General features: G+C 44.4%; 1 protein-coding gene across 1 annotated transcript in view; it reads left to right on the top strand.

Moving 5' to 3' along the window:
- LOC124598775 (chondroitin sulfate N-acetylgalactosaminyltransferase 2-like) overlaps positions 1-25,277 on the top strand; it is a 248,441-nt gene that overhangs the window by 213,658 nt on the left and 9,506 nt on the right. The window contains exon 8 of the mRNA XM_047136025.1: positions 14,471-14,618. Coding sequence (XP_046991981.1) covers positions 14,471-14,618 — 148 coding nt within the window. The remainder of the gene's footprint in view (positions 1-14,470; positions 14,619-25,277) is intronic.

Here is a 25,277-nt window from a genome sequence, read left to right as displayed (position 1 = left end):
GTCGTCATGGGCTTTAGGAGCCGAAGGCCCACTCGTGTACTCTTGATGACTGCACAACACAAAAGCACTAGGCCTCGGCCGCTCGGGGTTAGCCGAGCTGTCTAGGGCGCTGCAGTCATGGACTGTGCGGCTGGTCCCGGCGGAGGTTCGAGTCCTCCCTAGGGCATGGGTGTGTGTGTTTGTCCTTATGATAATTTAGGTTAAGTAGTGTGTAAGCTTAGGGACTGATGACCTTACATCTACATCTACATCTATACTCCGCGAGCCACCTTACGGTGTGTGGCGGAGGGTACTTATTGTACCACTATCTGATCCCCCCTTCCCTGTTCCATTCACGAATTGTGCGTGGGAAGAACGACTGCTTGTAAGTCTCCGTATTTGCTCTAATTTCTCGGATCTTTTCGTTGTGATCATTACGCGAGATATATGTGGGCGGTAGTAATATGTTGCCCATCTCTTCCCGGAATGTGCTCTCTCGTAATTTCGATAATAAACCTCTCCGTATTGCGTAACGCCTTTCTTGAAGTGCCCGCCACTGGAGCTTGTTCAGCATCTCCGTAACGCTCTCGCGCTGACTAAATGTCCCCATGACGAATCGCGCTGCTTTTCGCTGGATCATGTCTATCTCTTCTATTAATCCAACCTGGTAAGGGTCCCATACTGAAGAGCAATACTCAAGAATCGGACGAACAAGCGTTTTGTAAGCTACTTCTTTCGTCGATGAGTCACATTTTCTTAGAATTCTTCCTATGAATCTCAACCTGGCGCCTGCTTTTCCCACTATTTGTTTTATGTGATCATTCCACTTCAGATCGCTCCGGATAGTAACTCCTAAGTATTTTACGGTCGTTACCGCTTCCAATGATTTACCACCTATGGCATAATCGTACTGGAATGGATTTCTGCCCCTATGTATGCGCATTATATTACATTTATCTACGTTTAGGGAAAGCTGCCAGCTGTCGCACCATGCATTAATCCTCTGCAGGTCCTCCTGGAGTACGTACGAGTCTTCTGATGTTGCTACTTTCTTGTAGACAACCGTGTCATCTGCAAATAGCCTCACGGAGCTACCGATGTTGTCAACTAAGTCATTTATGTATATTGTAAACAATAAAGGTCCTATCACGCTTCCCTGCGGTACTCCCGAAATTACCTCTACATCTGCAGATTTTGAACCGTTAAGAATGACATGTTGTGTTCTTTCTTCTAGGAAATCCTGAATCCAATCACAAACCTGGTCCGATATTCCGTAAGCTCGTATTTTTTTCACTAAACGTAAGTGCGGAACCGTATCAAATGCCTTCCTGAAGTCCAGGAATACGGCATCAATCTGCTCGCCAGTGTCTACGGCACTGTGAATTTCTTGGGCAAATAGGGCGAGCTGAGTTTCACATGATCTCTGTTTGCGGAATCCATGTTGGTTACGATGAAGGAGATTTGTATTATGTAAGAACGTCATAATACGAGAACACAAAACATGTTCCATTATTCTACAACAGATTGACGTAAGCGAAATAGGCCTATAATTATTCGCATCTGATTTATGACCCTTCTTGAAAATGGGAACGACCTGCGCATTCTTCCAGTCGCTAGGTACTTTACGTTCTTCCAGCGATCTACGATAAATTGCTGATAGAAAGGGGGCAAGTTCTTTAGCATAATCACTGTAGAATCTTAAGGGTATCTCGTCTGGTCCGGATGCTTTTCCGCTACTAAGTGATAGCAGTTGTTTTTCAATTCCGATATCGTTTATTTCAATATTTTCCATTTTGGCGTCCGTGCGACGGCTGAAGTCAGGGACCGTGTTACGATTTTCCGCAGTGAAACAGTTTCGGAACACTGAATTCAGTATTTCTGCCTTTCTTCGGTCGTCCTCTGTTTCGGTGCCATCGTGGTCAACGAGTGACTGAATAGGGGATTTAGATCCGCTTACCGATTTTACATATGACCAAAACTTTTTAGGGTTCTTGTTTAGATTGTTTGCCAATGTTTTATGTTCGAATTCGTTGAATGCTTCTCTCATTGCTCTCTTTACGCTCTTTTTCGCTTCGTTCAGCTTTTCCTTATCAGCTATGATTCGACTACTCTTAAACCTATGATGAAGCTTTCTTTGTTTCCGTAGTACCTTTCGTACATGATTGTTATACCACGGTGGATCTTTCCCCTCGCTTTGGACCTTAGTCGGTACGAACTTATCTAAGGCGTACTGGACGATGTTTCTGAATTTTTTCCATTTTTGTTCCACATCCTCTTCCTCAGAAATGAACGTTTGATGGTGGTCACTCAGATATTCTGCGATTTGTGCCCTATCACTCTTGTTAAGCAAATATATTTTCCTTCCTTTCTTGGCATTTCTTATTACACTTGTAGTCATTGATGCAACCACTGGCTTATGATCACTGATACCCTCTTCTACATTCACGGAGTCGAAAAGTTCCGGTCTATTTGTTGCTATGAGGTCTAAAACGTTAGCTTCACGAGTTGGTTCTCTAACTATCTGCTCGAAGTAATTCTCGGACAAGGCAGTCAGGATAATGTCACAAGAGTCTCTGTCCCTGGCTCCAGTTCTGATTGTGTGACTATCCCATTCTATACCTGGTAGATTGAAGTCTCCCCCTATTACAATAGTATGATCACGAAACTTCTTCACGACGTTCTGCAGGTTCTCTCTGAGGCGCTCAACTACTACGGTTGCTGATGCAGGTGGTCTATAGAAGCATCCGACTATCATATCTGACCCACCTTTGATACTTAACTTAACCCAGATTATTTCACATTCGCATTCGCTAATAACTTCACTGGATATTATTGAATTCTTTACTGCTATAAATACTCCTCCACCATTGGCGTTTATCCTATCCTTGCGGTATATATTCCATTCTGTGTCTAGGATTTCGTTACTGTTCACTTCCGGTTTTAACCAACTTTCCGTTCCTAATACTATATGCGCACTATTTCCTTCAATAAGAGATACTAATTCAGGAACCTTGCCCTGGATACTCCTGCAGTTTACCAATATTACGTTAACTTTTCCTGTTTTTGGTCTCTGAGGACGGACGTTCTTTATCAACGATGATAATGTCCTCTCTGGTAAGCTGTCAGGTATTTTATCGTTTCGCCCAAGGGGGGGTCCCTCTAACCTAAAAAACCCCCGTGTGCACGCCACACGTACTCTGCTACCCTAGTAGCTGCTTCCGGTGTGTAGTGCACGCCTGACCTGTCTAGGGGGGCCCTACAGTTCTCCACCCAATAACGGAGGTCGATGAATTTGCAACCATTATAGTCGCAGAGTCGTCTGAGCCTCTGGTTTAGACCCTCCACACGGCTCCAAACCAGAGGACCGCGATCGACTCTGGGCACTATGCTGCAGATATTAAGCTCAGCTTGCACTCCGCGTGCGATGCTGGTTGTCTTCACCAAATCAGCCAGCCGCCGGAAGGAACCAATAATGGCCTCAGAACCCAAGCGGCAGGCGTCATTCGTTCCGACATGTGCTACTATCTGCAGCCGGTCACACCCAGTGCGTTCAATAGCTGCCGGAAGGGCCTCCTCCACATTACGGACGAGACCCCCCGGCAAGCACACCGAGTGCACACTAGCATTCTTCCCCGACCTACCAGCTATTTTCCTGAGGGGCTCCATAACCCGCCTAACGTTGGAGCTCCCTATAACTAATAGGCCCGCCCTCTGTGACTGTCGGGACCTTGCCGGAGAATCGGCCACTGGCCCAACAGGCGAGGCATCCTGTGGTGGCTCGGAAACGATGTCATCACCACTAGGAAGCACCCCGTACCTGTTGGAAAGGGGTAAGGCAGCTGCCACGCGGCCAGATCCCACCTTCGCCTTTCGGCCAGGCACGCGCGAGCCCACCACTGTCCGCCATTCACCCTGGAGTGATGGCTGACCGGTAAGATGCTCACTGCCGGAAGACGCAGCGACATCAGGGGTTCCATGTGATTCCAAGGCCACCGAAGTAGGCATAGGTCTCACCACAGTTGCCCCAACGCCACTACGAGCCGACGCCTGCGCCTCGAGCTCGATGAGCCTAACAGACAAAGCCTCCACCTGCCCCCGAAGAGTGGCCAATTCTCCTTGCGTCCGCTCACAACAACCACAGTCCCTACACATGACTGTTTACCCTACTCTATACGGTGACAAATTCCCAAGATAATCTTCTGATGAGCTACTCTGATAATCAAGAAACACTCACTGAAATACGAGACGCGAAAACTACGCTAGGTTTTCCCAGAAAAACTATTTAAAAGCTAAGCGCAGCAAATAAGTACAAAAACGCTTTATACAAACAGTACTCGCTGCTGCTGGTGTTCTCGCTCTGGCTGTCACAAGACAACTGCTGATTCACCAAGTGACTAGTGGCTAACGGCCGCGAAACAAACAAAAGACGGTTTTAGGGCGCTTTCTGTTCTAAACGATCAAGAAAACACTAAGAAATCTAACACGAAAACTACGTAAAGTTTTACCAAGAACTGTTAGTTACTATGCAGAGCAGATAAACACAAATAGAATCCCTTCCATAGTGGAAGGTCGTAAACAAAATGCAAAATAAACGCTTTATGCAAACAGTACTCGCTGCTGCTGGTGCTTAGCAGTTAAATCCCCTAAGATTTAACAGACATTTTTACGCGTCGCCTGGACCCATCAACATTGGACTGTTGACGACTGCAGACATGTTGCCTGATCGGACGAGTCTCGTTTCAAATTGTATCGAGTGGATCAACGTGTACGGGTATGGAGACAACCTCGTGAATCCATGGACCCTGCATGTTAGCAGGGGACTGTTCAAGCTGATTGAGGCTCTGTAATGGTGTGGGACGTGTACAGTTGCATTGATGTGAGACCCCTGATATGTCTAGATATAACTCTGACAGCTGACACCTCCTTAAGCATCCTGTTTGATCACCTGCATTGATTCATGTATATTGTTCATTCCGACGAACTTGGGCAATACAAGCAGGACAATGCGCCACCTCTGAATTGCTACAGAATTGCTCCAGGAACACTCTTTTGAATTTAAACACTTCCTCTGGCCACCAGACTCCCCAGACATGAACATTATTGAGCATATCTGCGATGCCTCTCAACCTGCTGTTCAGAAGAGACCTCCTCCAGCCCTACAGGATTCATGTTGTCAGTTCCCTCCAGTACTACTTCAGACATTAGCCGAGTCCATGCTACGTCATGTTGCGATACGTCTACGTGCTCACGGGGGTCCTTCACGACTTTAGGCAGGCGTATCAATTGCTTTGGCTCTTCAGTGCATATACGTACATGGGAATTGGATGCGCTGAGCAATACGGAATACGAGCACCTGAAACGTTGTGCCTTTCTTTAGTTGGTCAGTCGTGTTACCAGGCATTTAATACGTTGTTAGCTAACGTACAGTGTGTGACAAAACGGTGAAGCACCAAGAAGCGCAGAAAGAAAGGAAATGAAAGTTCACGGGACGAAGGTATGTGATGTGATTTCAGTGGTTACTATATAGAGCCAAATTTACAGAGAAATTGGCAGTATGATTCCACTAACCAGATGAAATTACAACCCCTCTGGTCTGGATGCATGTACTGATTCGGTTTGTGAGAGTTTCATAAAGACGTTGTATGCTCTCCTGAGGCGGGCTGGTCCGCATCTGTTGGAATCCTTTATACCCTGGACACTGACACTGGGATGGAATTATCGTCCAAGCTAGTCCCACATATGTTCTATTGGAGACAGATCTGAGGATACTGCTGGCCACAGGATTGCCCCAGCATCACACAGGTAGTTCGTAGAGACACGTGCTACTCGCGGACGAATGGTTCAAATGGCTCTGAGCACTATGGGACTCAACTGCTGGGGTCATTAGTCCCCTAGAACTTAGAACTAGTTAAACCTAACTAACCTAAGGACATCACAAACATCCATGCCCGAGGCAGGATTCGAACCTGCGACCGTAGCGGTCTTGCGGTTCCAGACTGCAGCGCCTTTAACCGCACGGCCACTTCGGCCGGCTGCGCGGACGAGCGTTGGCCTGTTGAAAAATAGTACCATCGTACCTTTAATAATGACGTAAAGTCGAAAGGCATGAGGCGTATTGGAATAATAAAATTTTGGTCAAGACGTCTGGAAGTGCTTAAGCGCCCCACAAGAGGCAACACATGACGACACAAGATGTATTTGATGTACTGTCATACCTTCAGAGTTCCCACAGCAATACTAGCCTTGGCCTGAATTCATACCTGATGGCTTTCCAGGCCAGGTGTTAACTCCGCTGTACCTCTCCAAAACATTGAAACAACGGAACCTTTCTCCTTGTCACCACCATACTCAGTGACGACGATAATTTGTGGTAATCCAGAAGCACAATTCATCACTGAATACAATGTGCACCATTCATGCCGATTGCGTGGTGGTGTTAACGGCAGCTTGTAGCCTCCCCCTCACTTATCGACCTTAATGACAATAAAAAATTAAATCGCGTGCACCTAATGGAAATTTGGGAAAAGCAATCGTCACCGAAGTTAATTTGTCGGTAAAGAGGGAGGAAAGGGTTACATCTAAATGAAAGGAAAAATGAAAATGAAATTGGTGGGAATTAATTTTGAGTAAAGGGTAAAATTGATAAAGTAAATGTGCGGTCGTTACGTTAACAATTAATTGGCGTTAATTAGATATTTGAGATTTGGGGAAAATTACGGTAGCCAGTCCTGTGGACAACTACTACAATAACTGAAAATAAAAGATTAATGCACATACGATTAGCAGTAAAAGCGTGGCAACTGAAGGTTGACACGTGTAGTGTGAAAACTGAATGTTTGTCAGAGGTAATAAATTTCGCTTAACTCTGACTTAATTTAGCAAAAGAATTAGTAAAACTGGAAAATTGAAAGTTAATTTAGTGATCGAAATTAATAGCGAACTTTGTTTCTGAAGCACTACGAAATTCAATAAAATAAAATGGTTCAAATGGCTCTGAGCACTATGGGACTTAACAGCTGTTGTCATCAGTCCCCTAGAACTTAGAACTACTTAAACCTAACTAACCTAAGGACATCACACACATCCATGCCCGAGGCAGGATTCGAACCTGCGACCGTAGCACTCGCGCGGTTCCGGACTGCGCGCCTAGAACCGCAAGACCATCGCGGCCGGCTCAATAAAATAAGGTTAGTCTTGGGCTACCTCAACAATCGTTTCAAAAGCTACTTGAATCTACGCAATTTAGAAATAAGAGATTTAACTTTGAACTTGAATTAAATGGTTCTGAACAATTAACAATAGTAAAATTTAGTACGTACCAAGCTGAGCTGCAGTCACAGGCAAGCTAAAATATGGCAACAAAACTAGCACTCTTAATTTGTGCTTGTGTAGTCTATATATTGTAGCCAGCTATGAATACTTTAATTGAACTTTGGAATTAAACCAGTGAAGTGCAATATTATTACTTTATTGCTGGCGTTTGAATTTCAACGACACTCGGGTTCATTCCAGAAAAGGAAGGGACCCTGCTTGGTAATGCAATTGGGACAATGAGCAACATAGGTTCATGCTACGCTGCTGTAATTTTGTGAGGCAAATTGAACAGTTTGAAAGGCTGAGCTCTGCCATACAGTTCTAAAACTTTATGTGCTTTTAGTCTTCCTTGTTGGTTGATCGATGGTCTGCAGTCGTCGATCGGGGAGGTGGCGACAGTCACTCATTGTCGGCCGTCGCTGTTGCAGAAGCTGGATGTTGGCGCGCCTTCTTCTCGACACGGTCACCAGGCGAAACGGGCTCTTGATGTGCGCCAGCTAATGCTTCCCGTCCGCGACACCGTGTTAGAAACTATCATAGCAAGTCGAGCGCAATTACATGCTGCCAAACCCCGAAAGCGCGGAAAGTCGCGGGAGCATCACACAACACACCTGCTCCACTGCGCTACTCCAGCCAGACTCTCCCTCTGCCCGCGCTCCACGCGACAGAGTTAACACTACCAAAGATCCTAAACACTTTGGTGCTTCACACGACCTATCGATGTAATCGTTCGATAGCATAGTTTTCCCTAGGCCAGACTCAGCGTAAAATACAAATAATATTTACGAAACAAACCAATTATACGTCGACCTAAATGCATATACATATATATATATATATATATATATATATATATATATATATATACAAATAGTAAAACAATTACAATATATAAAGACACAGAAATGTCATATCTTCAGGTAACAAAATCAGGAAAAAAATTTATAGTACAATATATGGAAATAGGAGGATATGCATTGCCAGCGTTACGAGCTTAGACAAGGGATGGTAATTCGCTAATCCACCTTCTGCTAGTCTCCGTCCAGTATGGAACATGACACAGAGTGCTGCAGCAGACCGTTTTCTCTTCTCAGATGGCCATTGTAGATCTGACAGGGTTACCAAGTTCTTGGTACACAGTACGGCAATACCCTCTTATGGTGGTAAGACATGGTCGACTGGAACCTTAAAGATGATAATGTCTGCCATGGGGCCACTATCATATATGAATGTCCCACAAATCTGGGTACTGCACTATTCGACCAGCCGACCAAATGGCGACGCACAATGAGGCCTCTTGCAACCTGTCAGCTGCTGATAATGCTCTCTCCCATAAGTACGCGTATCCCCGTGTTCTTTAAAGCGATTACCCTGCGTCTGATCCTGTTCACATCCATTGAATACTCTACCAGGCCAGGTAACAAAATTCAACACTAACGACACTAATCCACTCCCCTGTTACGGAGAACTGTAACTTGAATCATTTACATAAACGCCGATTGTGCGTACGTGTACGAAGTTACAACGACATCAGCCCAAGTCGTCCATGTGTTTACGTTTTTGTCATGCAATGTATGTAAGACGTTAATTTAACACTTCTTTCAATTATCCTGTTACGTCTTGTATTGTTATTTGTAATATAGTTTGACATGCTGTTTACTGTTACTATAGACGTAGTGTGTATCGTCCTGCTCATATTCACCACGTGATCAAAAGTATCCCGACACGCCAAAAGACATACGTTTTACATATTAGGTGGATTGTGCTGCCGCCTACTGCCACGTACTCCTTATTAGCGACCTCCGTAACCATTACACAACGTGAGACAGCAGAATGGGACACTCCGCGGAACTCACGGACTTCGAACGTGGTCAGATGACTGAGTGTCACTTATGCCATACGTCTGTATGCGAGATTTCCACACTCCTCAGCATCCCTAGGTCCAGTGTTTCCAATGTGACAGTGAAATGGAAACGTAAAGGGACACGTACGCCGGTCGCGGTGGCTGAGCGGTTCTAGGTGCTTCAGTACGGAACCGTGCAGTTGCTACGGTCGCAGGTTCGAATGCTGCCTTCGACATGGATGTGTGTAATGTCCTTAGGTTAGTTAGTTTTAAGTAGTTCTAAGTCTAGGGGACCGAGGTCTCAGATGTTACGTCTCATAGTGCTTAGAGCCATTTGAACCATTTGGGACATTACAGCATAAAAGTGTACAGGCTGACCTCGTCTGTTGACTGACAGAAACCGCCGACAGATGAAGAGGGTCGTAACGTGTAACAAGCAGACATCTAGCCAGACCACAACACAGGAATTACAAACTGCTTCAGGATCCATTGTAAAGGCCGGCCGGAGTGACCGAGCGGTTCTAGGCGCTTCAGTCTGGAACTGCGCGACCGCTACGGTCGCAAGTTCGAACCCTGCCTCGGGCATGGATGTGTGTGATGTCCTTAGGTTAGTTAGGTTTAAGTAGTTCTAAGTTCGAGGGGACTGATGACCTCAGCTGTTAAGTCCCATAGTGCTCAGAGACATTTGAGCCACTGTAAATATCCGCTGTAAATACTATGACAGTTGTGGGGGAGGTGAGAAAATGTGGATTTCATTGTCGAGCGGCTGCTTATAAGCCATACACCACGCCGGTAAGTGGTAAACGACGCCTCGCTTGGTGTAAGGGGCGTAAACATTGGCTGATTGAACGGTGGGAAAATGGTATGTGGAGTGACGAATCACGGTCACAATGTGGCGATCCGATACCGAATACCCGGTGAAGGTCGTCTGCCAGCATGTGTAGTGTCAACAGTAACATTCGGAGGCGGTGGTGTTACGGTGTGGTCGAGTTTTTCATAGATGGGGTTGCACCCGCCGTTTTTCAGTGGCACTAACACAGTACAAGCCTACATTGAAGTTTTAAGCACCTTCTTGCTTCCCGCTGCTGAAGAGCAATTCGAGATTGGCGGTAGCATTTTTCAACATGATCGAGCACCTGTTCATAATGTATGGCCTATGGTGGAGTGGTTACACTACAATAACATCCCTGTAATGGAATGGCCTGCACAGAATCCTTACCTGACTCCTACAGAACACCGCTGGGATGTTTTGTAAAGCCGACTTCGTGCCAGGCCTAACCGACCGACATCGATACCTCTCCTCAGTGCAGCACTCCGTGAAGAATGGACTGCCATGCCCCAAGAAACCTTCCAGCACCTGACTGAACATTTGCCTGCGAGAGTGGAAGCTGTCGTCAAGGGCTAAGGTTGGGCCAGCACCATACTGCATGCCAGCATTACCGATGGAGGGCGCCACTAACTTGTAAGTCATTTCCAGCCAGGTGTCCGGATACATTTCATCACATAGTGTAACTTATCGTGCAGCGTGATAGCTTGGCAGGCAGCGTGGTGAGCCACACCCAGATTGCGTCCACCCAGTAGACTGTCGTTGCGACACATCGGTCACTTGCCGTGTGCGTCTTTTCTGTGGTTTCCCACCCTCGTTTAGGCAAATTGTGGTGTGGTACCCAGTCTTCGCGTCAGAAGATATCACAAGTTCACTTCCGGAGCTGAGTGGTAAGTGCGAAAGATTGCATATTTAACCGAAGGGGTCCTGGTTCGATTCCCGGTCGGGTCGGTGATTTTAACTGCTCAGTAACTGAGTGTACTATCGTCCTCACATTCATATCGTCGTAACTGACAGTGTCGTTTTTCCATTAGTAAGAGGGCTGAATGGACACGACACAAAAGCCAGTAAATGGAAATAAAAATGTGACGTATCAACTGTTTCAACGCAATCTTCCTTAGGTTAACTGTCGGCTGTGGTGGCAGAAAGATCATCTGGACGCAGTAGCTAAACAAAATAAATATTCCATATCATGAAAACACTAGAAATTGTAAGGCAGGACAAACAATAGGAGGCGGAGAGGTAGGCACGTTGAAGCCTAACCAGCAACAAAGTGGGACATGACAACTCTTGAGTTCTTCCAAGTTCCACAAGACCATCTGGCTTTATTCAGAAAATAGAAACCGCAGATAGTTACTGAAAGGGGTACTGTGAGTGCAATTATGCTGTGAGTGGTGCAGAACCTATAGGTAGTTAAGAATTAACTTCAGAAAAACGTATAGCTGAGGAATAACTGTAAAATTTGATAGTATTGTATTTCATTTTTATTGTAATGTTCTTTTTTTATTTTTCTTTGTTCCATTTTTTATTTTCACCATAGTTCTGTTTATTAATTATTATTATTATTATTATTATTTATCATCATCATCATCATCATCATTTAAGACTGATTATGCTTTTCAGCGTTCAGTCTGGGGCATAGCCCCCTTATAAAATTCCTCCATGATCCCCTATTCAGTGCTAACATTGATGCCTCTTCTGATGTTAGGCCAATTACTTCAAAATAATTCTTAACCGAATCCATGTACCTTCTCCTTGGTCTACCCCGATACCTCCTACCCTCTACTGCTGAACCCATGAGTCTCTTGGGTAACCTTGCTTCTCCCATGCGTGTAACATGACCCCACCATCTAAGTCTGTTCGCCCTGACTGCTACATCTATAGAGTTCATTCCCAGTTTTTCTTTGATTTCCTCATTGTGGACACCCTCCTGCCATTGTTCCCATCTACTAGTACCTGCAATCATCCTAGCTACTTTCATATCCGTAACCTCAACCTTGTTGATAAGGTAACCTGAATCCACCCAGTTTTCGCTCCCATACAACAAAGTTGGTCGAAAGATTGAACGGTGCACAGATAACATAGTCTTGGTACTGACTTCCTTCTTGCAGAAGAGAGTAGATCGTAGCTGAGCGCTCACTGCATTAGCTTTGCTACACCTCGCTTCCGGTTCTTTCACTATGTTTTCATCCTGTGAGAATATGCATCCTAAGTAATTGAAACCGTCCACCTGTTCTAACTTTGTTCCTCCCATTTTGGCACTCAATTATTATTTATTATTTATTATTATTATTATTATTATTTCATTAAGATGGAAAACTAATAATTTCTGATCATATTCCTGTCGTCATGTTGCATGTTGTCCAATAAGTGTTCATAAAACTTATTTTAGGGAACTGTGGAACGAGTCAGGCAAATTGGTATCCTCAATACGTTTTTAAAACGAACGGTCAATATAAAAATGGTTCAAATGGCTCTGAACACTATGGGACTTCTAAGGTCATCAGTCCCCTAGAACTTAGAACTACGTGAACCTAACGAACCTAAGGACATCACACACATCCATGCCCGAGGCAGGATTCGAACCTGCGCCCGTAGCGGTCGCGCGGTTCTAGACTGTAGCGCCTAGAGCCGGTCGGCCACCCCGGCCGGCACGGTCAATATACTTCTGGACAAAGTTCCACGTGAGCCGTGTTTATTGTCATGCCGTCCACGCCTCAAACGGAGTCTCTATCAAGCGTGCTTAATTTTGTAATACTATTATTACTTAATAAATGTATCTAATTATTAACGTGTGTCCAAAAGTTTCTTTTTCTGTCACTTTATCATTTTAATAAATAACGAGTATGTCAGTAGGATCTATACACCTATGTTGCGGAACACATGAATGTAGCAAAACGAGCGTAATTTAATATTGAGGCCAACAAACAGTGTAAACAGCATTGTGTCCAACGACAGTTGCGCTGCCTAAGCGTGGTCACCCGTTTTAGGAAATTTACAGAAAATGGGCGGCTCCTCAGTAAAGATACGAAACGCTACAATAGCAACAGTCTGGAGTTGCTGGAGCGACTAACATTTGTCAGTTTACATGCCTCAGTTACTGCTTACCACAGTCTGCTTGCTCCCTTTAACACAGAGTTACGCGACGCTCGCAGGTGCTCCACCGATCTTTATGGGAACTGTATCCGACGTCGATAAACTCGCGAGAATGGCGCCGGGCAGAATGATAACCGTTTTCAATTACGGCGGCGTTACAGTGGGTACGTTAATGCCAGAGCGGGGAGTCTCTTAAGAGCACTTTCATTGGCCGATACTGTTACGGATAATGGCCGGGACAGTCACAACATTGCTGTTGGCAAGAGTAGAGCACAGCCCACAGTGTTGTCAGCGGGCCACTCGTGTGATCGTTGCTATTATCTGTTGTTGTTGCTGTTACTGCATCTCTCTCTCTCTCTCCCTCTCTCTCCATCCACACACACACACACACACACACACACACACACACACACACACACACACACACACATCATAGCTCTGAGTGCCTGGTGGAGGATATTTCACACGAGTACTGGTCAATGTCTGTCCTATTCTATTCGTATATTCAGTTAATTAGTTAGTTTTATGCTGCATGAATCATTTGTACTATTAAACGTAACGATGTGGAACAAGTCATTTTAATATATTACATAGTCATTCATATGCATAAATATGACTACATGCTAGCCATTTAAAAGAACTTTTTTAAAATATAAATGTGTATAGTTAATTCCTACCTGCTAGCCGGCCGGCCGAGAGGTTCTGGCGCTACAGTCTGGAACTGCGCGACCGCTACGGTCGCAGGTTCGAATTCTGCCTCGGCCATGGATGTGTATGGTGTCCTTAGGTTAGTTAGGTTTAATTAGTTCTAAGTTCTAGGGGACTGATGACCTCAGAAGTTAAGTCCCATAGTGCTAGGCCTCACCGACCGACATCGATACCTCTCCTCAGTGCAGCACTTCTTGAAGAATAGGCTGCCGCTCCCCAAGTAACCTTCCAGCATCTGGTTGAACGTAGGCCTGAGAGAGTGGAAGCTATTCTCAAGGCTAAGGGTGGGCCAACACCATATTGAATTCCAGCATTACCTATCGAGGGCGCCACTAAATTGTAAGTCATTTTCAGCCAGGTGTCCGGATACCTTTGATTACATAGTGTATGTCAACAATATGTTAATGGGTGAGTACCATATGTTATTTTTACAGCGCATGTTTGAGCAATGGAAATTTTCTTTGTTAACGAGTTATCACTGTTTCTTTCTGACAAAGGGCCAAACTTACTGGGTGTGGGTCGCTTTGTGAAGGACCCACTGTCATTAGTCATGTTTCCAGATGGATGTTGATGAAGAACAGCCCCACTTTGCCGATTATTTCTGTCCACTTGCCTTAGACGCCCAGATTGGTGATGGAGTTCTTGAACACCTGACAATCTGCATGCACCGCGGCCTCGCTCTACTGGCTCTTCTTGCCCCACAGGTCTGACTTCCTGAAGGTGGGCGGCTTCGCGGAGGACGTGGTGGGTTGGGGCGGCGAAGACGTCTCTCTGTACCGCAAGTACGTCCGCTCCAGCCTCAAGGTGGTGCGCGCCACGGACCCAGGCATCTTCCACCTCTGGCACCCCAAGGTGAGCCCGCGGAAGACTGGTATTCTCGAGACTACGAGGAAGGACCTAATTTCAAAATTTATTGTATTTAAGTAATGTTGCTACCTCTTTAGTTGTCTGGACTACCCACCGTTCAAACGAATTCTCTTTGTACTAATTTGACCACTTTTTGCGACCTGCAAGGAATGGTGTTTCAGCTTGTGTTAGCCTTGCGAAGCCATTGAAAAACATGTAGCCAGTAGAACACTACACACCAGAAGCAAGCTGTCAGCTGCAGATGGTTTCCAGATACAAGAGGTTTTCTGAGGATTCCAGAGACATAAAGCACAGTAATAATGATAATTTTATCTAGTTCATTGGTGTGGGACAATTCATAATTTATTAGACCTTTTCTACAATGCACTGGAAGGCAACATACGTGACATCCAAAATGTACATTCCTTTTCACCTGCGGAGTGGAATAACTCGAAGTGGCGTGGATTCAACAAGTCTTTGGAAGTCCTCTGCAGAAATACTGAGCCATCCTGCCTCTATAAATGCGAAAAAGTTGCCGGCGCAGCATTTTATGCACGAACTGACCTCTCGAATTGTCACATAAATGTTCGATTAGACCGCTACGGTCACAGGTTCGAGTCCTGCCTCGGGCATGGATGTTTGTGATGTCCTTAGGTTAGTTAGGTTCAAGTAGTTCTAAGTTCTAGGGGACTGATGACCTCAGAAGTTAAGCCCCATAGTGCTCAGAGCCATTTGAACCATTTTGTTCGATACAATTCATGTCGGGCGATCGTGGTGGCCAAATCATTCGCTCGAATTGTCCAGAATATTTTTCAAACCAGTCGCGAATACTTGCGTCCCGGTGACGTTACATCGTTGTTTGGGAGCATGAAGTCCGTGAATGGCTGCAAATGGCCTTCAAGAAGCCGAACATAACAATTTCCAGTCAATGATTGGTTCAGTTAGACCAGAGGATCCAGCCCATTCCATGTAAACACAGCCAACACCAGCTTGCACTGTGCCATGTTGACAACTTGGATCCACGGCTTCGTGGGGTCCGCACAACACTCGAATCTTTCCATCAGCTCTTACCAACTGAAATCGGTACTAATCTGACAACGCCATGGTTTCCCACACATAGGGTCTAACCGATATGGTCACAAGCTCAGCAGAGACGCTGCAACGATGACGTGGTATTAGGAAAGGCAGTCGAATAGGTCGTGTTCTGCCATAGCCGATCAAGGCCAAATTTCGCCGAACTGACCTAACCGATACGTTCGTCGTAGGTCCCACATTGATTCTGCGGTTATTTCAAACAGTGTTGCCTGTCTGTTAGCACTGACAACTCTGCGCAAACTCCTCTGCCCTCGATAGTTAAGTACACTCTTGACACTATGCATGTCGGTATATTGAGTTCTCTAAAGTTTCCTAAATGGAATACCCCATGCGTCTACCTGCAGCTACCATTCCGCGTTCAACGTCTGCTAAATCTTGTCAAACAACCATAATCACTTGAAAACTTTTTCACATGAATCATCTGAGTACAACTGACAGTTGCACCAGTGTGTTGCTCTTTTAAACCTACCGAATATCTCAATCCCACGACTTTTGACAGTGTGACAGACTGAGATTTTCAACTGCTAGCTACCGGTATAGACCAGAAGATTCGTAAGACAAGTTCCAAAGAGGGCGATTCGTGTGAGATTGTTCTAAATGTCCTATCTGACAATTCACTTGAGCAGTTAGAATGCGAACTCCCGAGGAGAGAGTTTTCCATCTATCCAGTGACAAACTCCAGTTTTCTTCTGCTATCAGTGGCTACCAGTTTTAAAGGGATCGTTACCAAATTTAGGAAATCATTTCGGCTTAGCACATGTGGTAAGAAACAGATTTCAAACTATCTGAGCAGCCAGCTTCAAACATACCCCTCGTGGGATGAAGGAGTTAAATATCACTGGATAAAATTCAAATGAATGGCAATACACTTTAAACTTCAATATGTTCAAAACATTTGCGAACGATCATCATTAGACGAAAGTATTACGTAGTCAGAGTGAGCTTCAGCGCAGGTTTCAACGAAGCCAAAATGTATATAAGATAAGTGCAAGAAGAGTCCCATGAAATATAAAAGAAAGTTCTAGTTACGAATGAGGAAGAAATTATAATTAACTCAGTAAAAATCTCAAACAGTCGTTCAACAGCCGTGCTAGCACTGACATGAAATATATATTTCGTATGGCTAATAGAATACAGCAGTAAGTAAGTAGTAACACAAACAACGTATAAAAACAGTGAATGGTCAATATTACAGGCTAGCCTCCCCGTGGAGCACCCTGGGCAACGTGATTTTTTATCACGGCTAAATAGTCTACAAATCTGGCTGCTGGACCTGTGAGGATTTCCCAGCTTTACAGAATCAGCACAGACATGAACTGACATGAAAGATGACAGACTATACGTACGTAAGTACTCTGATGGCCATGGGAATACATCAAGCGTCAAACTGGCATGATGTGTATACTACCTGCTGGAGTGTGCAAATAACTGACACTTCAGTTCAGCCACGAAAAGCAAGTATGAGTACAGCCATCTAGATTCTCAGATAATAAAAGATTACTCAACGGGTTTCTCAGTCATAAATTACAATTGCATATTGGTTGTTTGTGTGAGGCAATGCTGGTATGTCTCCAGTCAAAAACAGAAATGCCTGCCAGCACGTGTCTGAATTCGCCAGCACCAGGATCGTGGCCTGCCTCGCTGCTTGTACCGTTCAAGGTACCACGACTGTTATGTGAAAATGGAACGCCGGTTCAGAAGGCCATACACAACGCCATGCACGATCTAAGAGTCCCACACGACTAGCGACCAAATGGATACATACACTGTTCACTCTGCCATGCAGGATCGTACAGCCACGTACCTTTAGTCAGGATATGAGCTGGACTCAGGACTAGCACCACATCGTCTTTTCGATGTCCCAGTTCTGTGAGCAACATCACAATGGACGTATCCATTCCATGATTCTCTGAGGAGAACGGCCGTTGCAGGTGGAATTCGTCATCTCCATATAGACCCATCACCTGGAATGACAGTGTGGGGTTAGTTTAGTTGGTAATATAGACTGTAGCTGTTACAGCTGTGACGTGTTAAGACCTATGGCTGCACCCTATCTTCAAGTTCTGCATCATGTCATCTCCCAACAAAATAATGCAAGACCGCGCACTGACTCTGCTGTCCTGACATACCTCAATATAGAGAGTGTTCGACTGTGCCCTGGCTTCCACATGTCGTACCGATTATTAAATATTTTCACCTGTTGCGGAGAGACTGGCACGCCGCCACTGGCCAGTCATTGTGATAAACTCTGGTACGGAGTTGGAGCAGCATGGAATCCCGCACTTGTACCTATCCTCCAAGCTCTGCTCGACTCGATGCTCTGTCTGGCTGAAGGCTTTGTTGCTGTCAGAGGAATCAACTCTGTATACTATGTTTTGCACTCCATGCAGTCCCAAATTGCATACAAATTCTGTCATGCATTCTTCCTGCTATACCGTGCATGCACGAAAAGCAATTTTGGTGTATAGAATATCACATCGTTATTTGGAGGTACAGACACATATTAAAAACTTAAATATACAATATTCATGTTCCCAAAAATAATTAGCTATATATATATATACAGTCGTTTAATTCACATACCATTCAAAAACATTCTTTTTGCACCTATGAACTCTCACTGACGTTATGTGGACTATCTGTTTGATATTAAGTTATCCGAGGGTGGCCTACAAAGCCGAAAGCCGGTTAGATGTATTAATATATAGTCATAAAATATCATATATCTCTGGAAAGAAATTTTTGTGCCGCTAGGAACTTTCGCTGGTGTTTTATGGACTATGTGTCTAGTATTAAATTTTTAGTATTAAGTTATTTAACGATAGCCTAGAAACCTAAAACCGTTTTTTGAACGTCAGTACTGTGTATTTAAGTTTTTAATAAAATTTATTTATTTGGTGGCCAGCAGTCTGGAAAGGCACCTAGACCAAATGAGGTGAGACAGTCGATTCTACAGAAATATGTGAAAAATGTCGCTGACCTTCTAGTAGCTGTTTAACGTAGGTTCCAGGAGCAAACAAAGTCATCAACCGATTGTAAAAATGGCGCTCGTCATTACCGTTTTACATGCAAAAATAAAAATCTATAACATCATCATCTGTGAATGTATACTTTGGCAGCGTATACTATTGATGAAAAGGCCTGCTGTTTTCAGACGGGTGGAAGTGTTTAGATACCACGATTATCATGAAGAGTGTGATACTCTATAACTTAGCGATATCTCAACACTCTCTTCAGGCTGGAAAAACAAGAGCTTTCCATCGAAAACAGCTCATTTTTCTTTCTGCTTCGACTCCACGACTTTCCGAACGAACTTCATCTCTTTTTTTTTCCCTCCATTCGTTCTGTTTCTCCTGCTTCAAGTGATGTAATGCACTCAGCTAAGTTAAGCGGCAGGTGCTTTATAGTTATATTGCAGTGCTTATTTTTTTTTCTCTGTTAGTATTGACATCGTTTTTCTGTCTATCACGATTTGCATCTTTAGTTAATTCTTTCTATTTTGTTAGTAGCTGATTACTCGACGTCGTTTATTTAGTCATTTGTCTGAGTGTTGCAACTCTCTCTCTCTCTCTCTCTCTCTCTCTCTCTCTCTCTCTCTCCCTCCCTCTCTCTCTCTTTCTTTCTTTCTTTCTTTTTCTGTCACCCCTACCCCAACGAGATCAATAGAAAGCAGGTTGCGTAGCCAGACTGATATTAATTTCGAATTTCTCATTTCAGTATTTCACTGAGTAGGGATTCACCGCGAAATTCTGGCGGTAGGTGGACCAAATGCAATGTCACATTGCATTTGGTCCATCTACCGCCAGAATTTCACGGTGAACCCGTGCGCAATTTAAACGTTTTGCCCACAAGAATAACACTGTCTGGCACACTTCAAATTATGCAGTACGTTTCCAGTTGTTGCACCATTTCACGTGCACACTGTGATGCACTTGTTACCCATACTGTAGCAGACCTGTCTCTGCAGGAGAACCGGAACATACACTCTCTACTGATAATGTGCCAAATTTAAAGAAATTAAAAATTTTAAAACACTCTCTTAAAAAACCACAATTGACGGTATGACGACTGAAGGCCTTATTACAAAAATTCCAAAATTTTGGGGCCGAAGGCCACCAATAGTAACCTCAAACAACAAACGACTGAAGGCCTCAATTAGAAGACAGAAGAACAATTCCAAATAGCACTTATTAAAATGAATACTTTGTTTTAAAACAAACTGTAGGATGGCTGAAGGCCTTATTATAAAAGAAGTGAATTATTACTCGGGAGAAGGCCACAAACAATTTCAAATAACAAATGGCTGAAGTCCTGAATTAGAAGTCAGGAAAACAATACTAAAATGGCACACATCTCAGCAAATACCTTGCTTTTAAAACAAGTTTGATTAAAAAAAACTTATTGTAGCATGGTTGAAGGTCTTATTATGAAAGAAGTGAAATTACTGCTCGGCTGAAGGCCACACCAACAATAATTAGAAAAATACGAATATCCTTAAAACAACTTCAGAATCTAAGGAGTCAAGACAAACAGTTCTCAGCAAATGTTTCTAGGGTCGACCTGGGAAGGTAGCTCAAACATCAGGGAAGGTGAGACAGGCAGCCAAGAGGTGTACTCATGTAACAGGATGGCATCTCAAACTAGAGGCAGCTTAAGTGCCGACCGACCGACTAACCAATCCGCCTAACGTCCGATCGCCGGTACACCGATGGCATATGTTTAGGCAAGGGCGAAGAGAGAGACTGCACTACGTCTTCAGAAAACACACAAGGCCGAAGGGAACACTAGAACCAAGGTAGACCTCTCAAAAAATTTGCACAGTACAATACAAGAGGCTGTCGAACTACACGCCGTGTCAGACAGCATCAACACGACGAGGAAAGGTTGTTGTTGTTGTTGTGGTTTTCAGTCCTGAGACTGGTTTGATGCAGCTCTCCATGCTACTCTATCCTGTGCAAACTTCTTCATCTCCCAGTACCTACTGCAGCCTACATCCTTCTGAATCTGCTTAGCGGATTCATCTCTTGGTCTTCCCCTACGATTTTTACCCTCCACGCTGCAATCCAATATTAAATTGGTGATCCCTCGACGTCTCAGAACATGTCCAACTAACAGATCCCTTCTTCCAGTCAAGTTGTGCAACAAGCTCCTCTTCTCCCCAGTTCTATTCTTCTGTAGCACCACATTTCGATAGCTTCTATACTCTACTCGTCTAAACTATTTATCGTCCAAGTTTCACTTCCATACATGGCTACACTCCATACAAATACTGTCAGAAACGACTTCCTGACATTTACTCTATACTCGATGTTAACAAATTTTTCTTCTTCAGAAACGCTTTCCTTGCCATTGCCAGTCTACATTTTATATCCTCTCTACTTCGACCATCATCAGTTATTTTGCTCCCCAAATAGCAAAACACCTTTACTACTTTAAGTGTCTCATTTCCCAATCTAATTCCCTCAGCATCACCCGACTTAATTCGACTACATTCCGTTATCCTCGTTTTGCTTTTGTTGATGTTTATCTTATACCCTCCTTTCAAAACACTGTCCATTCCTTTCAACTGCCCTTCCAAGTCCTTTGCTGTCTCTCACAGAATTACAATGTCACCGGCGAACCTCAAAGTTTTTATTTCTTCTCCAAGGATTTTAATACCTACTCCGAACTTTTCTTTTGTTTCCTTTACTGCTTGTTCAATATACAGATTGAATAACATCGGAGAGAGGCTACAACCCTTTCTCACTCCCTTCCCAACCGTTGTTTCCCTTTCATACCCCTCGTCTCTTATAACTGCCGTCTGGTTTCTGTACAAATTGTAAATAGCCTTTCGCTCCCTGTATTTTCCCGCTGCTACCTTCAGAATTTGAAAGACAGTATTCCAATCAACATTGTCAAAAGCTTTCTCTAATTCTACAAATGGTAGAAACGTAGGTTTGCGTTTCCTTAATCTTTCTTCTAAGATAAGTCGTAGGGTCAGTATTGCCTCACGTGTTCCAACATTTCTATGGAATCCAAACTGACCTTCCCCGAGGTCTGCTTCTACCAGTTTTTCCATTCGTCTGTAAAGAATTCGCGATAGTAGTCTGCAGCTGTAACTTATTAAACTGATAGTTCGGTAATTTTCACATCTGTCAACACCAGCTTTCTTTGGGATTGGAATTATTATATTCTTCTTGAAGTCTGAGGGTATTTCGCCTGTCTCACACATCTTGCTCACCAGATGGTAGAGTTTTGTCAGAACTGGTTCTCCCAAGACTGTCTGTAGTTCTGATGGAATGTTGTCTACTCTGGGGGCCTTGTTTCGACTCAGGTCTTTCAGTGCTCTGTCAACAGTATCATATCTCCCATTTCGTCTTCATCTACATCCTCTTCCATTTCCATAATATTGTCCTCAAGTACATCGCCCTTGTATAGACCCTCTATATACTCCTTCCACATTCCTGCATCCCTTCTTTGCTTATAAGTGGGTTTCCATCAAAGCTTTTGATATTCATGCAAGTGGTTATCCTTTCTCCAAAGGTCTCTTTAATTTTCGTGTAGACAGTATCTATCTTACCCCTAGTGAGATAAGCCAGTACAACCTGACATTTGTCCTCTAGCCATCCCTGCTTAGCCATTTTGCACTTCCTGTCGATCTCATTTTTGAGACGTTTGTATTCCTTTTTGCCTGCCTCATTTACTGCATTTTTATATTTTCTCCTTTCATCAATTAAATTCAATATTTCTTATGTTAGCCAAGGATTTCTACTAGCCCTCGTCTTTTTACCTATTTGCCTTCGCTATTTCATCCCTCGAAGCTACCCATTCTTCTTCTACTGTATTTATTTCCCCCATTCATGTCAATTGTTCCCTTATGCCGCCGGAAAAGTACTCTAACCTCTAGGACAGGTAACTGGGGCGTTAGTGGCCACAAAGCAAAAATACCGCTGGTTACACTTCACTGATAAGAATAATACAAAATTAAATGATGAATAACAAATAGAGAAAGACGGCTGCAATATTTCGCCGCCTCGAAACACTTTATCCGTTGCCTCCTGGCTCAGCGGCCGCGGGAGCAACAACCCGCCGACCAAAGGCGAGATCTCTTCACTCGGCGGAAACGTCCAGGGTTCGGTGTGCAACGAAGTCGTCGCTGTCGCAGCTATCCCTCCTCGATCCGGCAGTGGCAGCACGAGTCAGCGGCCCCGGCTTGCCCGCGTACTCCACGGACCTGCCCGCTGCTGCGCCCCAACCGAACTGAAGTCCGTTCGCCACGTTCCACCCCACCCGGAAATACTAGCGGTCGCTCCAAAGATAGTACCACAGTACTCGTAACGATAAGCGCTGCTGCTGCCACTCACGGGCAGGCAAGCCAGAAACTTAGTGACGCCAGTAAATCGAATAAGAAACGAGATGCCATAACCGCAATGACAAGATGCCAAGCAATAAACGGCATGAACACGAGCCGCGCACTGCTCATAAACATGGGCTCTAAAATTCGTACCTTCAGTACTATGAAACAGGTCTCTTCTGCTGTAAGGAGTCTGCTTTCTATATTTTGAGAGGAAGTAGCAGGAACCTAAGCAAGGAAACGATATCCAGTACACAAATCTGAAATGTGTACTTTAAGAGCTACTAGCACTTGTTCATTTTCGTTAGTGTGAGAGACATCTCTTCTACTGAACAAGTGCTCATAGCTCGAAAGGTATGCATTGTACAGCCCAGGTTTACTAGACTTTTTTTTTTTTTAGTTTTGGTGCAAGGAAAGGAACCTGTCCCTAAGCTTTGTTGCTGAATGGCGCTGGTGAATGAAAGTTCCTCTGACCATGTGCCATGCGTTCCTTGCGTGCTGCTGTCTGTGCGATTGACACAGCGTACTGTAAACAGCAGAATGGTCCGATATTCATGTCGGGAACGATGGTGTTTTGTATACGGCCAAGCACATGAAAACGTTTGAGAAGCAGCGTGTCTTTCAAAAACAGGTCCTCCAAATCGGATGCACGCACAGTCGGCCGCCTCCCTGCACGTTCGTCTATCTGAAAGGACCCGTGATCACACAAACGCCCAAAAAGGGCTTTAAATGTCGTGTGATGCGAATGGTGTCTGTGAGGGTACTTGTTTTGGTGTAGCGGTACTTGATTTGGTATTGCCATGCTGCCCTGTCGGCCGTTTCCATCATATGCGAACATTATCTCGGATTGTCCCTGACGTGAATACCGGACTATTCCGCTGCTTACCATATCACACAATCACACAGCCTGTAACACGCAAGAACACACGGCCCTTGGTCGGAGGAACTTCCGCTGGTCAACGGCATCTACTGTGGCAGCGATACATTTCCGGACACAAGTTCATAAGACGTATTTCCCTCCAATTCCAGTCAGGAATGCGTCCCTCTAATTTGTCGGCTTTATTAATGTTCGCCCTGTATAAAGCACTGCTGCAGCGGAGACCATAATTTACACTCTCTTTTGGGAGTAAATATGTTTTCTAATCTAGCAAGGGGAGGCCGCCAATTGCGAAATTAAGATTCGATTCATACTGCGCATAATAAAAGCTCATGGCCAGAGGTGTAATGTGGCAAAGCACCAATTTGAATTATAAAAAAACAAATACTAAAAAGAAAAAGGTTGCATAGCGCGAGATTCGATCCGGCGACCTTCGGATTACGAACCAGAGCGCTTACCGCTGTGCCACGACGCTGCAAAGAACTCTTAATCGTAGAGAGTATTTCACTGCAACGGTTTCTTTTAACTGCCGATTTTCTCGACAACGGCTGAGAAGTGCATCTTGGTGCTCTGCCACATTACACCTCTGGCCATGAGCTATTATATATATATATATATATATATATATATATATATATATATATATATATATATATTTGAATTACAAAAAACTAATAATAAAAAAATTGCATGGCGCGAGATTCGATCCGGCGACCTTCGAATTACGAACCAGAGCGCTGACCGCTGCGCCACGACGCTGTAGAGAATTACTAATCGTCGATAGTATTTCACCGCAACGGTTTCTTTTAACTGTCGATTTTCTCGACAACGGCTGAGAAGTGCATCTTGGTGCTTTGCCACATTACACCTCTGGCCATGAGCTTTTATTATGCGCAGTATGAATCGAATCTGAATTTCACAATTGGCGGCCTCCCCTTGTAAGTAGATGATATAAGACGCATCTCACCCCGAAGATGTATCGCGTCAGAGCCGAGTTGTAGTAAAAGCAAAAGAATGTACAATCGCTTGGTGGCTTCCTCTCGTTAGTACGAACAGTTGGCTGCCTGATAATGATCAGAAGCTCGATATTCGTCAGTGTGACATAAACGTGGAAAATTTGGTGGCAGTCAAGATAATATCGAGGTAAACCTTGAACAAGCCCGCCCGGTTAGCCGTTCGGTCTAACGCCCTGCTTTCCGGGAGGGAAGGAGCGCCTGGTCCCCAGCGCGAATCCGCCCGACAGATTAGTGTCTAGGTCCGGTCTGCCGGCCAGCCTGTGGATGGTTTTTAAGGCCGTCTTCCATCTGCCTCGACGAATGTGGGTTGGTTCCCCTTACTCTGCCTCAGTTACACTATGTCG

Source organism: Schistocerca americana, chromosome 1 (assembly GCF_021461395.2).
Source record: "Schistocerca americana isolate TAMUIC-IGC-003095 chromosome 1, iqSchAmer2.1, whole genome shotgun sequence".
Classification (NCBI taxonomy): Eukaryota; Metazoa; Arthropoda; class Insecta; order Orthoptera; family Acrididae; genus Schistocerca; species Schistocerca americana.
This window is presented reverse-complemented; position numbering and strand designations above follow the sequence as displayed.